This window comes from Palaemon carinicauda, chromosome 26 (genome assembly GCF_036898095.1).
Source record: "Palaemon carinicauda isolate YSFRI2023 chromosome 26, ASM3689809v2, whole genome shotgun sequence".
Classification (NCBI taxonomy): Eukaryota; Metazoa; Arthropoda; class Malacostraca; order Decapoda; family Palaemonidae; genus Palaemon; species Palaemon carinicauda.
In genome coordinates, this window is record NC_090750.1 from 70,588,023 (window position 1) to 70,603,392 (window position 15,370).

The 15,370-nt window shown below is 33.8% G+C and overlaps 1 protein-coding gene across 1 annotated transcript in view; it reads right to left on the reverse strand.

Annotated features, from left to right (window-relative positions):
• The window catches only part of ND-B18 (NADH dehydrogenase (ubiquinone) B18 subunit), a 298,129-nt gene that overhangs the window by 115,663 nt on the left and 167,096 nt on the right, over positions 1-15,370 (reverse strand). Inside the window, exon 2 of the mRNA XM_068349723.1 lies at positions 4,555-4,749. Coding sequence (XP_068205824.1) covers positions 4,555-4,663 — 109 coding nt within the window. The 5' untranslated portion in view covers positions 4,664-4,749. The remainder of the gene's footprint in view (positions 1-4,554; positions 4,750-15,370) is intronic.

Below are 15,370 nucleotides of genomic sequence, written 5' to 3' on the forward strand. Positions count from 1 at the left end.
GTCCTTCCAATCTTTGTGGTCCATAGGCAGGGCCAGCGACAAGGGTTTACACTCCTCTAGGGAGGGGCAAGACTTGCCGGCCTCGATTGCTTTTAGTACAGCCAGAAACCCTTTCTGTAAAAAGGGGGAAGGCTCTAGTAGGCGAGGACACAAAGGAAGGGAGCTTCTTATTCAATGCAGCTACCTTTGAGTTAGAGAAGCCCCTCTCTTTCATCGAAGATGAAAGTAGAGCTTGAGCCTTAGCATGGTCATCACTATGACCTCCTTCGGCTCTGCCTCCTCCTTTGAAGCTGGTTCCTTCCTCAGCCGGACATAACAGTCCGGATATGGTGCCTTGCTGGGCCAGAATTCCACCCTCCAGGGGAACTGAGCCCAGCATATCCGAGATGACGATCTTTCCAGTCGTCATCGAAATGTGCTCAGCATACCTCCATGGGTTAGCATCCGAGCACAAAGGAAGGTCTTTCACATTGAGCTTTTCTGGGGCCCATGTGATTCTGCAAGGCACTGCATTCGCAGTTCCATTGCACCCGCCTTCTCCTGATTCTCCTTCTGCATTTGTTGGATCATTCCAACAATAGAAGAGAGGGCCTGTCCCAGCTCTACTGGGAGACCGGCCGATGTAGAGGGACTTGAACTTCATCCTGGGCTTCTGCAAGGAGGTCTTCCTCCTGACACCCGTCCACATCAGATATCCTGTCATTTAGCTGGATGTCTTGCATCGCGACCGCGACTTCAGCATCCACCTGGATCTGAACTTAGGGGATCTCCTCTTGAGGCTGGAGAATCACTGCCTCAGCTGATGCCTTAGGGAAAAGATACGCCCTCATCTTCTCACTTGGAAGATAAGGGCCAGAAGTGTACTTTTGGAAGCCCCTTACCCAGGTACGAAGCTTCTTCCTAGCTATTTAAATGTCTCATTAATCAGGTTAGTGCACACAGTACATACCTGAGGGTCCCAATACCGGAGATCATCCTTGGAGACAGCGTATGCTGCGTGTCTCCTACAAAACTCATGTCCGCAGAGGTTCTTGCTGCTGACATTGCAGAAAGCACTTCCCCACTTCGGAGTGTCCTTCTGTAAAGAGAAGAAATTTCCATGAGTATCAAGTGAACTATGTATCACTGGATATGCATAGTATAGCATAACAATTCATAAATGAAAGACACACACTTGTGTTTCCCTCACAACCCATTGTTGCAGCCTTCCAGATAATAAAATCAAAAATGGTTTATCTCTACTAGAGTAACCAATGCAAGGTTTCCATAGGAAACAGGTGGAGCTCACACCTAGGCAATGATTTTAAAAAATCCTGGATAATAGACGGGGAAGAACTCTGCTTCCTGTCTGAGGGCAACAGCAAAGGGCTGTGTAAGAAAACACAATAGTGTTAGAAGATACAGTGCTGTACCTAAACTTTTACTATAGTTTTCTTCTTACTGTATATGCTATACAGAAGAATACTAGTACAGTATAGGAGGATGTGTGCCGGCCTGCCTTTGCCGGCCGGCACACACCACAATTAGCTTTAAAGTATACTACTTAACAGCTATAGGGCGGCAGCCCTCTGGTTCAAATGCCTGTGCCGGCGGCAGCAGCTGCCGGCCAGCAACAGCCAGTGTTGGCCGGCAATGATTGCCGGCCAGCAACTACACAAGGTAGTACCCAGCTGCCGGCCACACTCTTGGTGACCGGCAGACAAGGACTGACATAAGCCGGCCGGCAAAGGTACAAGACCGATGCCAGCCGGCAGCAAAAGAACCAGAAGACTACCCCTGCCCGGCTGCCGGCCTCATAGGCCGGCTGCCGGGACAGGTACAGCACTAGAAGAAAATAGAATGGATGCCGGGATAAGAGTGTACACAACCCCCCCAGCCCGGCAACCGAAAGAGTGCATATAAGGAAGGGGAGAAACTTAATTCAGGCTTCCTTGACCAATGCCGTCCGGCTCTGCCGGCAGGCATGGATGAGGGACCAAGAGAGGTCCGGGCAGCACTCGAAAACATAAGACCCTTGCCGTCCAGCGTCTCTGCCGGCCGGCAATGGGCTTAGTCAATCCAAATCCCAACCTATACTAGGTCCAGAAGTAGAATGACATATGGTACAGTAATACCCCTGCCGGCCAGCTCTGCCGGCCGGCAAGGTACAGTACAGTAATGGCTAGGCCATTACGGAGATAGAGGGGGAAGGGACAAGAGGGTCCTGCCAACCTTGCTTTAGTGACAGATCACCCGTAGCCAAGAACTCTGTCTTAGCCTAAGGGAGATCTAAGGGAAAGGGCCAGCGCAGTAGTATAATACCTGCCAGCTTCCAGAGCACCAAAGCAAGGAAGGCGTTGCAACTCCCAAGGGAAGATTTATCCTCCCCGAGAACAGCAACAGGACTTAGTCTGGTCGATCACACAAGAAGGAATCATAACTACAGAAACCTTCGACAGTGACCTAAGAGAGCTCAGCTCCCTTTGTAAGTGTTAGGTCAGCGAGGGAGACTCTGCCCCAAGCCAAACAACACGGACTCAGACTAAAAACTCTGTTGTTCTGACCCTCTTTGAACCAGACTCTGCTGGAACAGGAAGGTACAGTAACACCCTAGTATAGTTTTATCGAAAATAAATTCGGAAAAAACCACTTAGGGATAAGCCCAAGGCTTAAACAGAGGGAAAGGGATTGCATACCTTCTCCGAAGAAAAGAAAGCAACCGGGGAGTATGATAAAGTATACTAAGGCTCCATAAGCAATTAGCCTAGGCACCAAGAGAATCGATTACCTAATTCACCGAAACTCTCACGTATACAATCTTGGAAATATTCCACACAGTCTAACATGTATAAAATATAGCCTAAAGCTTCAATAAAATTTTAATTACACTCGGAAAAACCATAATCATGCATTAAGTACTAGGACCAAACAACTAGGCTACATGGCCTAGCGTAGGCCAGAATGGCGAATACTTCGCCAAATAATACTAAGCACGAAAGGAAATCCTATGTAAAGCTAAATAGCTAAATTTTATTAAGCAAAACAACCAGGAATGTCACTCTGACTAACTAATTTATACCTAGCGAGTGACAGTGTCCAGGACACCTCTGGTAGGCTACGGCTCTTGTATCAAAGATTAATCCTATTAATCACTCAAAATTTTACCAAGAGCCTACATTTATACATAACAGACACTATACTCAACTTATCCGAGGTCAACGAAGACGAAGAAGCCATGAAAAGCTGAATAAATCCAAGATTTGCGAGAAAAACAGGAAAAAACACCGAGTTGTTAAGCTACGCAAAAAGGAATACAGATGGCGCCAGGATTGGCGCCAGGCACGCATACGAATCGGGGGATAGGGAAGCCTTGGGAGCGGCTCCCCTTTTTCTTTCCCGAATTCGTATCTCGTCAATCTCCCTCCTACGAGACGAATCTCTGTTCAGGTCGTAGATTGCCATGTGACGTGTCTAGAATACGTCCTCTGATATGTCGCGATATCCCTTTCACGAGGGATACTCGCTCCAGGAGTTAGAATTCTGGTACCTTAAGGTAAATTCTCTGGGAATATCGCCGTAGTTGTAATATACCCTAGGAAGCTACCCTATAGGAACTTCCATCAGGACGACATGGCTTGAGCCCAAAAATACATATATATATATATACATATATATATATATACATATATATATACATATATACATATATATATATACATATATATATATACATATATATATATATATATATATATATATATATATACATATATATATATACATATATATATATATATATATATATATATATATATATATATATATATATATATATATATATATATATATATATATATATATATATATATATATATATATATATATATGCACATGTGGTCAGTCTCTAGGGCATTGTCACTGTCTCTTACCTCTGCCATTCCTGAGCAACCTTTAAACACCATGCGTTGCTAAAGATAGATTATGGCCTATTCCTAAACAGCTATGAAGTTATCTTGTCTAAGTTATACAGTTGGATACATGAATTCCTGGTATACCTCCCTTTGAAAAAGTGCAACCAGCCACGCCCTTACAGCGCAGCCAGTTCCTGTGTTTAGCCACGCCCACCACCTCTGCCATCTCTTCCTACACTATTATTATTATTATTATTATTATTATTATTATTACTTGCTAAGCTACAACACTAGTTGAAAAAACAACAACAGGATACTATAAGCCCAGGGGCCCCAACAGGGAAAATAACCCAATGAGGAAAGGAAAAAAGGAAACGTGAAATATTTTAAGAACAGTAACAACATTACAATAAATATTTCCTATAAAAAATTATAAAAACTTTAACAAAACATGAGGAAGAGAAATAAGATAGTGTACCCTCAAGCAAGAGAACTCTAACCCAAGACGGTGAAAGACCATGGTACAGAGGCTATGGCACTACCCAAGACTAGAGAACAATGGTTTGATTTTGGAGTGTCCTACTCTCAGAGGAGCTGCTTACCAAAGCTAAAGTCTCTCTTCTACCCGTACCAAGAGGAAAGTGACCACTGTTTGATTACTCACCGCGATGTAAGGGTGTGACAGGGTAAACTTCTTCGGAGCGAGGTGTACTAGGGACTCCTGTGTCCAACTGTACATAACCTAGCGTTGGAGTTGTATTGGTGTTCTCCATCTGTCATCTCAAGATGGAGGTTTATTTTGGCTTCTGGTTTCCTGGCCACTTTGTTTTATCCCGTGCTTTCTTATTCTTAGCAAATTCTGAAAGAGAAAATTCTCATTACGTTTGTGATTATTATGTATTAATAGAAAGATCTATGTATAAATAGAAAGGTAACTTGATATTACACAGTCTGTCAATAAAGAAAACAATGCCATCCCATAGACCTGAAGAGAATGAATATTCTTGTCAAAAGTTTATAAGATATAAGCAAATATTATATTTTTTCCATACTGTAGATAAGGGTATCTCATTTACTATAGTCCATTTCTTTTAGCGATGCATATTTGCACCGACTCGCAGCGGTGCCCTTTTAGCTCGGAAAAGTTTCCGGATCGCTGATTGGTTGGACAAGATAATTCTAACCAATCAGCGATCAGGAAACTTTTCCGAGCTTTAAGGGCACCGCCGCGAGTCGGTGAAAATATGCATCGCTAAAAGAAATGGACTATCGATACTAGCATGCACAACCTCATGAAGAAAAATAAAAAAATTATAACTATAATTCAAATTAACCAATCGTTATATTTTCTTAAAATTTTGAGAGACAGTCCATTGACTAATTTCTAAATAACAAAGGTATTCAGATAAGAAGCCGTTACCACCATCAACATTAAGGTCAAAGGTCACCAACAAACACGTCTATACTCCTCTTCCTATTATATTTGACCTTCTGGATGCCATTATTCTTTATTGTTAGTTTGCACATTATATTTGTATCTATTTGTTTGCCCGGCCATTATTCGTAATTGTTGTTTTGACGATTCATTTTAATTGCTCTTCTGTGATTTCGTCTAATTGAACATCTGCTTCTGTGATATACAATTTACAGGGTTTGTATATGGAGGAATAGAATGGGCAAAACGTTGTAAGTAGAGATTGATTGATTGATTGATTTATTAATTGATTAATATACAATTTACATGGTTTTTATATGGAGGAATAGAATGGGCAAAACGTAGTAAGTAGAGATTGATTGATTGATTGATTGATTAATTGATTAATATACAATTTACATGGTTTTTATATGGAGGAATAGAATGGGCAAAACGTAGTAAGTAGAAATTGATTGGTTAATTGATTGATTGATTGATTGACGGGGAATCTCTGTAGTCGTCTGTATGTATACATAAGAAGACCGAGAGATTGAGAGCATTATATTATACTAGCACACGCGACTCGTCAAAAATGATGGTTAATATTTAGATAAATATGCACACAGACATGAAATCGTTCCCACCGCCTCGGTCCCAGCCCCTCTTTTAACTACAATACGGCAGTTTCGGAAATGTGGTATATAAATATATATATACATATATATACATTATATATATATATATATACATATATATATATATATATACATATATATATATAAATTATATATATATATATATATATATATATATATATATATATATATATATACTGTATATATATAAATTATATATATATATATATATATATATATATATATATATATATATATATATATATATATATACTGTATATATATATATATATATATATATATATATATATATATATATATATATATCCAAACACTTACTCTTTATTATACAGGAGAGATTGCAGTTGCTGATAGCATGAGGAATGTCTTGTTACTGATGGAATAATGATATAGGCCTACTCGTACTATTGTCACTACAATGCACTGACTAATATCACAAAGGGATATAAATAAATACACAGTATAAAGAGAGGGATTTTTTTTATTTGTATGAATGAGCGAAAGCAATACTGGAATAACTAATGAATATTTTGATTTTTAATTTCATTATTTGTATTTACTATGTATCGATATGTATATATTTTTAAAATTTACAAAAAAAAATATTTATTGGAAATTTAGAATTATTTATTGAAATGTATGATCACCTCCCAAAACACTTCAAGACAAATTCTAAAGTATTTTAAAAGAAAAAATACTTTAGAACTTGATTTGAAGTGTTTCGGGAGTTGATCATACATTTCAATAAATAATTTTAAATTTCCAATAAATATTTTTTTTTTTTTTTTGTAAATTTCAAAAATATGAATGATAACTTCACTTTTAAATCAAATCTGATTTAGACCAATTAGAAAAGGCATCCAATTTTAACATCTTTTATACGATGGATTTTAACAGAGAAATTCTATCGCTTCCTTTGTGCCTTGCCTCCCTTAATGGGAGTTTAATTGGCACCCCGTTCCTAACCGATGTTATACCAAGTAAGTTGAGGTTAATCTAGTAGGCTTACACCACAACCCAGTGTATTACTTAACTACTTGATTTGCAGAACATGAGCCTCCATCTTCTGTTTAAGTGTCGTGTTTTCCCAATATCCATTACAAGAAATACTTTTTTCCCCGTTGCTGTTAAACAAATTCTGATGACGTTTCCAAGTTACTATAATACATTTTTTCAATCTCCATAAACTAATGTCTTTGTTAATGTGATTTATGTTGTTATGCACTATTATTTTTGTCTACTGATTTTCCTCTATAGTTAGTCAGTTACCATTTTCATCTCTAATTGTTTCTGCATATGGGCACTCTGCTCTTGAAAAAGCTTGCTTTTTATAGTTAATGCCATTTTGAGAGTAGTTTCATAGGAATATTTGCTCGTACTATATATATATATATATATATATATATATATATATATATATATATATATATATATATATATATATATATATATATTATATATATATATATATATATATATATATATATATATTTATATATATATATATATATATTTATATATATATATATATATATATATATATATATATATATATATATATATATATATATATATAGACACACACACACACACACATATATATATATATATATATATATATATATATATATATATATATATATATATATATATATATATATATATGTAAATATCACCCACGAACGGCATTTAATACCGAATTCTATCTGGGAATATATATCCACTTGGAATTCATTTTATGGTAACAGCTTCTGGCCGGGTGGAGATTCGAACCCCCACCTGTGCGGCTTGAAACTATGCCTACAGTGACTCTACCGAGTGAGCTATCTCGGTAGAGTCACTGTAGGCATAGTTTCAAGCCGCACAGGTGGGGGTTCGAATCTCCACCCGGCCAGAAGCTGTTACCATAAAATGAATTCCAAGTGGATATATATTCCCAGATAGAATTCGGTATTAAATGCCGTTCGTGGGTGATATTTACATTGATTGAAATCACGTGTGCTTGTGATATATGTTCATATATATATATATATATATATATATATATATATATATATATATATATACCTATATGTATATATGCCTATATATATACATACATATATATATATATATATATATATATATATATATATATATATATATATATACAACAACATTTCAATATTGAATTTTACCTTTGGGAATGTATATACACTGGAAATTCATTAATGATAAATGCTTCTGGCTGAGCAAGGATTCAAACCTATGCTTCCGAGTCGAAACAAATGCCAGCAGGGGCTCCTTGCAACCATGCTATCGAGAGAGATTGGTCATAGTCCCTGCTGGCATTTGTTTCGACTCGGAAGCATAGGTTCGAATCCTTGCTCAGCCATAAACATTTATCATAAATTAAATTCCAGTGGAAATATATTCTCAAAGGTAAAATTCGATATTATAATGCTATTGTCGTTGATATTTACACTTATTAAAATCACGAACGTTAGTGATAGATATTCATACATCCATATATATATATATATATATATATATATATATATATATATATATATATATATATATATATATATAATATATATATATATGTATGTATGTATGTATATATATACATATATACATATATATATATATATATATATATATATATATATATATATATATATATATATATATATATATATATATATATATATATATATATGTAGATGTATGTATACATATATTATTATATATGAATATACATATATAAATATATGTACATAATGTATTTATTATATATAATATACAATATATATGTATATATATACTGCATATTATATATATATATATATATATATATATATATATATATACATATATATATATATGTGTGTGTGTGTATATATATATATAATAATAATAAAATTTAAACGTAAATCGACATGTCCAAAATCCGTACTGAGAAGCGACAAAGGCATAGAAAAGCTTAATTGAAGTGCAGAGGATATTTCATTCCAGAGAAAATGATGGATCCCGGAAACGACAAGCTGTTATGAGGAGTTCTAGGAGAACTTGAATCGGTGGCCAACATAGTTTGCAAGTCTAAATATTCTGAAAGGGCATTAGCCCAACGGTTTAGGCTGTGTGGCCAGCTTCGAAAACACATCATCAAACCAGTAGTTACAGTAGAATCGTGAACTTCATCAGAGAAAGAAACGAAACGGCCTAGATGGTCTGGTTTGATGTACAGATGCTATTTTGATACAGAAAAAATGCTTCAGTAGCGTGACCACAGCTTGTCATATATATATATATATATATATATATATATATATATATATATATATATATATATATATATATATATATATATATATATATATATATATATAAAACACTGTACTGAGGAAAATCAAATCAGAGATCGACCCAGTTTACAAATCCAGATTTCTGAGGGAGTAAGTAAGCCTCACGATTCAGCCTGCTCTGGACGAGAGGCAACATCCCTGAAGAACATACCTTAATCCCGTTGCAAGATTGGAATCGTGAGTTTCGTGAGAGAGGGAAGCTTGGTCTGTGAAGCTCTGTTAGAAATAATTAATGTATTTAAAAATTAATCTTGAGATATTCTATTTCAAAGAATCTTACACTTTGAGCAATTATTTCATAAAAATGCACTATTTATCATCGGAAGCTACAGCCGCTAGGTTGCGCAGCCATACCTTGAAGTATTTGTTTGAAAAAATCATAAACACACGACTAAGGAGATTCCAAAAAATTAACAACAAATTCTACAAACACCAACACGGTTTCACAACAAGTAGAAGAAACACTGATACTGCCCTCATGGCAATTTACGAAACAATAGCCATGAACCAACTAGATAAAAAACATCAATGTAATGTCATCTGCAGAGATATCTCTAAGGCATTTGACAAAGTATGGCATGACGGCCTCAAATATAAAATACTCCAATTGGAATTACCAATAATAACGGAAAAAACCCTCTCAAGCTACATAAAAGACAGAACTGTCAGAATACGTAGCAGAGATGGGAAACTAAGAGAAACAGTAGATATAAAAAGTAGGGTACCACAGGGGGGCATACTATCCAACACTTTTTATAATCTACACAGCAGATATGCCAACCACCCCCGAATATGCCATAAATTATGCCTATGCAGAAGACATAAGTAATAATGCATCCTACAAATTCGAAAAGATTTTTGAAAATAAAAACAAAGATCAAAATAATAAATGACTACGAAAACAAGCGGAAGTTTTAACACTGTCATTTATTACGCTTGTTGTAACTTTTAAAGATTTAAAATTACATAAATCAATAATTTCACTGGAATCTTTCTAATTTTGCCTCTATAAACTTCACCAGCAATGATGTTGATACCAAAAGTAATTCATTTGTATTCATGAGATGTGAAATTGTCCGAAATCTTTCGTAGTTTCAATCCAGCTACCGTAATCAAGCTGTTTAATAAGAGATTTAGTTTTATGTTGCGCCAGTGATTTTCCAAAAAAATTCCTTATTTTACTGTAATTTTTAAAGTGAGTTGATTAGGCCGGAGTTAGGGGAAATGCATTCTAATGTTTCGGATACAGAACATAAAGTTCATTTCTTTCTTGGCAAGTTACTATGTTTGTCATTTCAAAGTATTTATAATTATTTGTTTTAACTTTTCAGTTCAGTTTTTATAACTCTATTTGTTTTAACTTTTCAGTTCAGTTTTTATAACTTTGTTTTAACTTTTCAGTTCAGTTTTTATAACTATTTGTTTTAACTTTTCAGTTCAGTTTTTATAACTCTATTTGTTTTAACTTTTCAGTTCAGTTTTTATAACTCTATTTGTTTTAACTTTTCAGTTCAGTTTTTATAACTATTTGTTTTAACTTTTCAGTTCAGTTTTTATAACTCTATTTGTTTTAACTTTTCAGTTCAGTTTTTATAACTCTATTTGTTTTAACTTTTCAGTTCAGTTTTTATAACTATTTGTTTTAACTTTTCAGTTCAGTTTTTATAACTATTTGTTTTAACTTTTCAGTTCAGTTTTTATAACTTTGTTTTAACTTTTCAGTTCAGTTTTTATAATTCTTCTTGTCTGTAGTAATTACAATCAAACAGTTGATAGATATAAACCATGGAGATAAATATGAACAGGGACTATGGTTTGATTGCCAAGAAGTTTCACAATATTTTCCTAACCAACTCATTTTTATTGTAAAGATTTTATAGAGAAGATGAGACGACCGAACGTTCTTCTAGCCTAGCTTTAAATGCCAGTCATGAATGACAGAGACAAAGGACAGTGACATTTCCCTCTCAAGCAGGACAATGCCCTAGAGATATAAGAGTTCAGTCAGAGGTTGGAGAAACGAAAAAATAGATATCAAACTTGGTCGATTTCATTTATGATGGATGTTGTTGTTTAAAAGCCAATAACATACCATGAAAAGTATATTTTTTAACATTCATACAAAATCTGACATGTACTTGGTATATCGAGAGAGATTGGTTCACCAAATGTTTAACTGGGCTCCACAAGGCACTAGAAGAGTTTGAGGACCCAGGCATACATGGCTGAGAAATATGAAGCGTGAAGTGGGAGATGATAAGTGGAGAAGTGTTGAATTAAAAGCTCAAGATAGAGACAACTGGCAAAATCTAACCAAAGTCCTTTGTGTCAATAGGCGTAGGAGGAGATGATGATGATGATCAATTGGTATATTGGTATACCTAATCATCTGCTTCGTCAAGGTGATGATACAGGATAATGTTTTCTAAGTCAAAGTAGAATATTGCTTATATTTTCTTATTGTTACTGTCAATATTATCATATTAAGTAAATCTGCAACCCTTACTAATAAGAAAAGCAAATTGGTTAAGTACAAAGACCCAAGCAGGAAAAGCAGCATCCTGTTTTTCTACCTGGGTCGTAACTTAAGTTATTATTATTAACAACAGCAACAACAACAACAAAAACAACAATAATAATAATAATAATAAATAATAATAATAATAATAATAATAATAATAATAATAAGCATAAAGAAATTGAGTGGTAAAGTTTAAATTATTAAAAAATCACTACGCGATGAAACACCAGAGTTCATTCGTGTATCATCGTATGTAGCGGAAAGCGTTCGAGAGAAAAAAGGTTTTATAGCCATATGATCGTATCCTCGTTGGTCTTTACTTTTAAATAATATCAATAACAAAAAAAAAAAAAAAAAAAAAACACCCACATAGCATCAACTAACCAAAAATATGCAACAAAATATGAATAGAATTCAAGAATTTTAGGTTTGTATTTCTTTCCAATTTTATATGAATTCAGCGTATCTACGTCTCATACATTTTGCGTTTCTAAATGAACGTTGCAGATTTTATTCAAAATGCCATAGCGCAAGAACGGCTGGATACATTGTACTCTTATCACCCCCCCCTCTCTCTCTCTCTCTCTCTCTCTCTCTCTCTCTCTCTCTCTCTCTCTCTCACAGCACTATTACGATTCGTTTCGTAATCTGCTTTTATTTTTGTCCAGTGTTTTTAGAATGATTTAATGTTAATTTATTCTCATCATTTATTTATTTCCTTATTTCCTTTCCTCACTGGGCTATTTTTCCCTATTGGAGCCCTTGGGCTTATAGCATCTTGCTTTTCCAATTAGGGTTGTAGCTTGGCTAGTAATAATAATAATAATAATAATAATAATAATAATAATAATAATAATAATAATAAATAAAATTGGGTTACCTAACCATGTATTTTCACCTTTGTTTATCTGTTATTTTTCACAAGTTGCCCAGGAAGGTTAGTATATATTTGCTTTGATTAACAAATACACATACCTGCATTAACACAAATATAATGTATGTATGTATCTATCTATATATATGGAGAGAGAGAGAGAGAGAGAGAGAGAGAGAGAGAGAGAGAGAGAGAGAGAGAGAGAGAGAGAGAGAGAGAGAGAGAGAGAGAGAGAGAGTTTATCTAATATTTGGATTTCAATACAGCTATTGGAAACCAGAACTAATAATATAATCCTGTATGAAGTCTAGATTTTTCCTATTTTCAAATAGTCATTATTCATAATGTTGATATTATTTCATTATTTCATACGAGATATTTCATTAGTTTTTAAGCATTCTGAATATACTGCTCTCGTACTCATACAAAATATAATGATAAAACGCTCCACAGTACAAATAATTTTTATTTGTGTAAAATGCATAAATATTGATACTCTATCATGATTAACTGGCTGGGTTAAATACAGGCGGAAATCATATTTTTGTCACGGTCCGTATTAAAAGGGGCTTAAAAGCTAATCTCTTCCTAAATGTGGCTGTTTAACTGGAGTCTACCGTATGAATACCATTACTGATTACATACACATACGCCTATATATGTATATATATCTATATATCTATATACAGTATATATCTATATATATCTATATATATATATATATATATATATATATATATATATATATATATCTATATATATATATATCTATATATATATATATCTATATATATATATATCTATATATATAAATCTATATCTATATATATCTATATCTATATCTATATCTATATCTATATATCTATATCTATATATATATATATCTATATCTATATCTATATATATCTATATCTATATCTATATCTATATATATATACATATATCTATACATATATCTATATATATATACATATATCTATATATATATATCTATATATATATATATACATATATCTATATATCTATATATATACATATATCTATATATATACATATATCTATATATATACATATATCTATATATATACATATATCTATATATATACATATATCTATATATATATATATATATATATATATATATATATATATATATATATATATACATATATATATACACACACACACACACGCATATATATATATATATATATATATATATATATATATATATATATATATATATATATAACACACGCATATTATATATACAGTATATATATATACTGTTACTCTTAAAACTCACAGAACATAATTGTAAATTAAAATCGGGAAGAATTCTTCTTTTAAGTAACGACTCGTTGATACAAATCACTAATCAATTGATAAGTTTCAATGATGCTCAAATGATATTCATATGCCCATCATCTTAAAATAGTAGTCTTTAGTAGTCTTTTCTATTACTAATATAATTCATTGATTTTTAGTTCTAAATGCTTGAATAATTCCCTTTTACAAACTTATCTTCCTGACAGGGTTTAAACTTTTAAGGTAACTACCTTAGTTTGAGGTAATTTTCAAGGTTTGAAGGGAATTTTTAAGGTAAATCTAAGGTAATTTTAGTTTTACTAGCTTCAAATTTAAAGAAATTGGAAAAGTTTTCAGGTAATCTAGGGTAAAATGCAACATTTAAGGTAATGGCCACATGCTCAAGTTTAAATCCTGCTTCCCGGCTATGTGTAGCATCTATCAGTTGTTCTACATGTCTCTGTTGGTTATTATTATTACTTTATTATTATTACTTGCTAAACTGCAACCCTCGTTAGAAAAGCAGGATGCCATAAGCCCAGGGGCCCCAATAGGGAAAAAAAAAAACCAATAAAGAAAGGAAACAAGGAAAAATAAAATATCTTAAAAACAGTAACATTAAAATAAATATTTCCTATATAAACTATAACTTTAACAAAACAAGAGGAAGAGAAATTAGATAGAATAGTGTGCTCAAGTGTACCCTCAAGCAAGAGAACTCTAACCCAAGACAGTGGAAGACCATGGTATAGAGGTTATGGCATTACCCAAGACTAGAGAACAATGGTTTGATTTTGGAGTGTCCTTCTCCTAGAAGAGCTGCTCACAATAGCCAAAGAGTCTCTTCTACCCTTACCAAGAGGAAAGTAGCCACTGAGCAATTACAGTGCACAGTTAACACCTTGGGTGAAGAAGAATTGTTTGGTAATCTGTGTTGTCAGGTGCATGAGGACAGGGGAGAATCTGTAAAGAATAGGCCAGACTGTTCGGTGTATGTGTAGGCAAAGGGAAAGTGAACTGTACCCAGAGAGAGGGATCTAATGTATTACTGTCTGGCCAGTCAAGGACCACATAACACACTAAGGGTGTTATCTCAACGAATGGCTGGTGCCCTGGCCAACCTACTACCTACAGAGTTAGAGTTAAAATGTCCACACCCGGTCTCTGCTGTTATCACCGTTAACACCTCACCTTGCCGACACAATGCTGACTTTATCGAAACCAGCCTAATATAAGATTTGACAAGTTAGCTGAAATAAGATAACAGGTAAGAGCCTCCGTCAGATAGTCACTCTTCGTGTGTGTGTGTGTGTGTGTGTGTGTGTGTGTGTGTTTGTTTGTTTGTTTGTGCCCAAGCGCG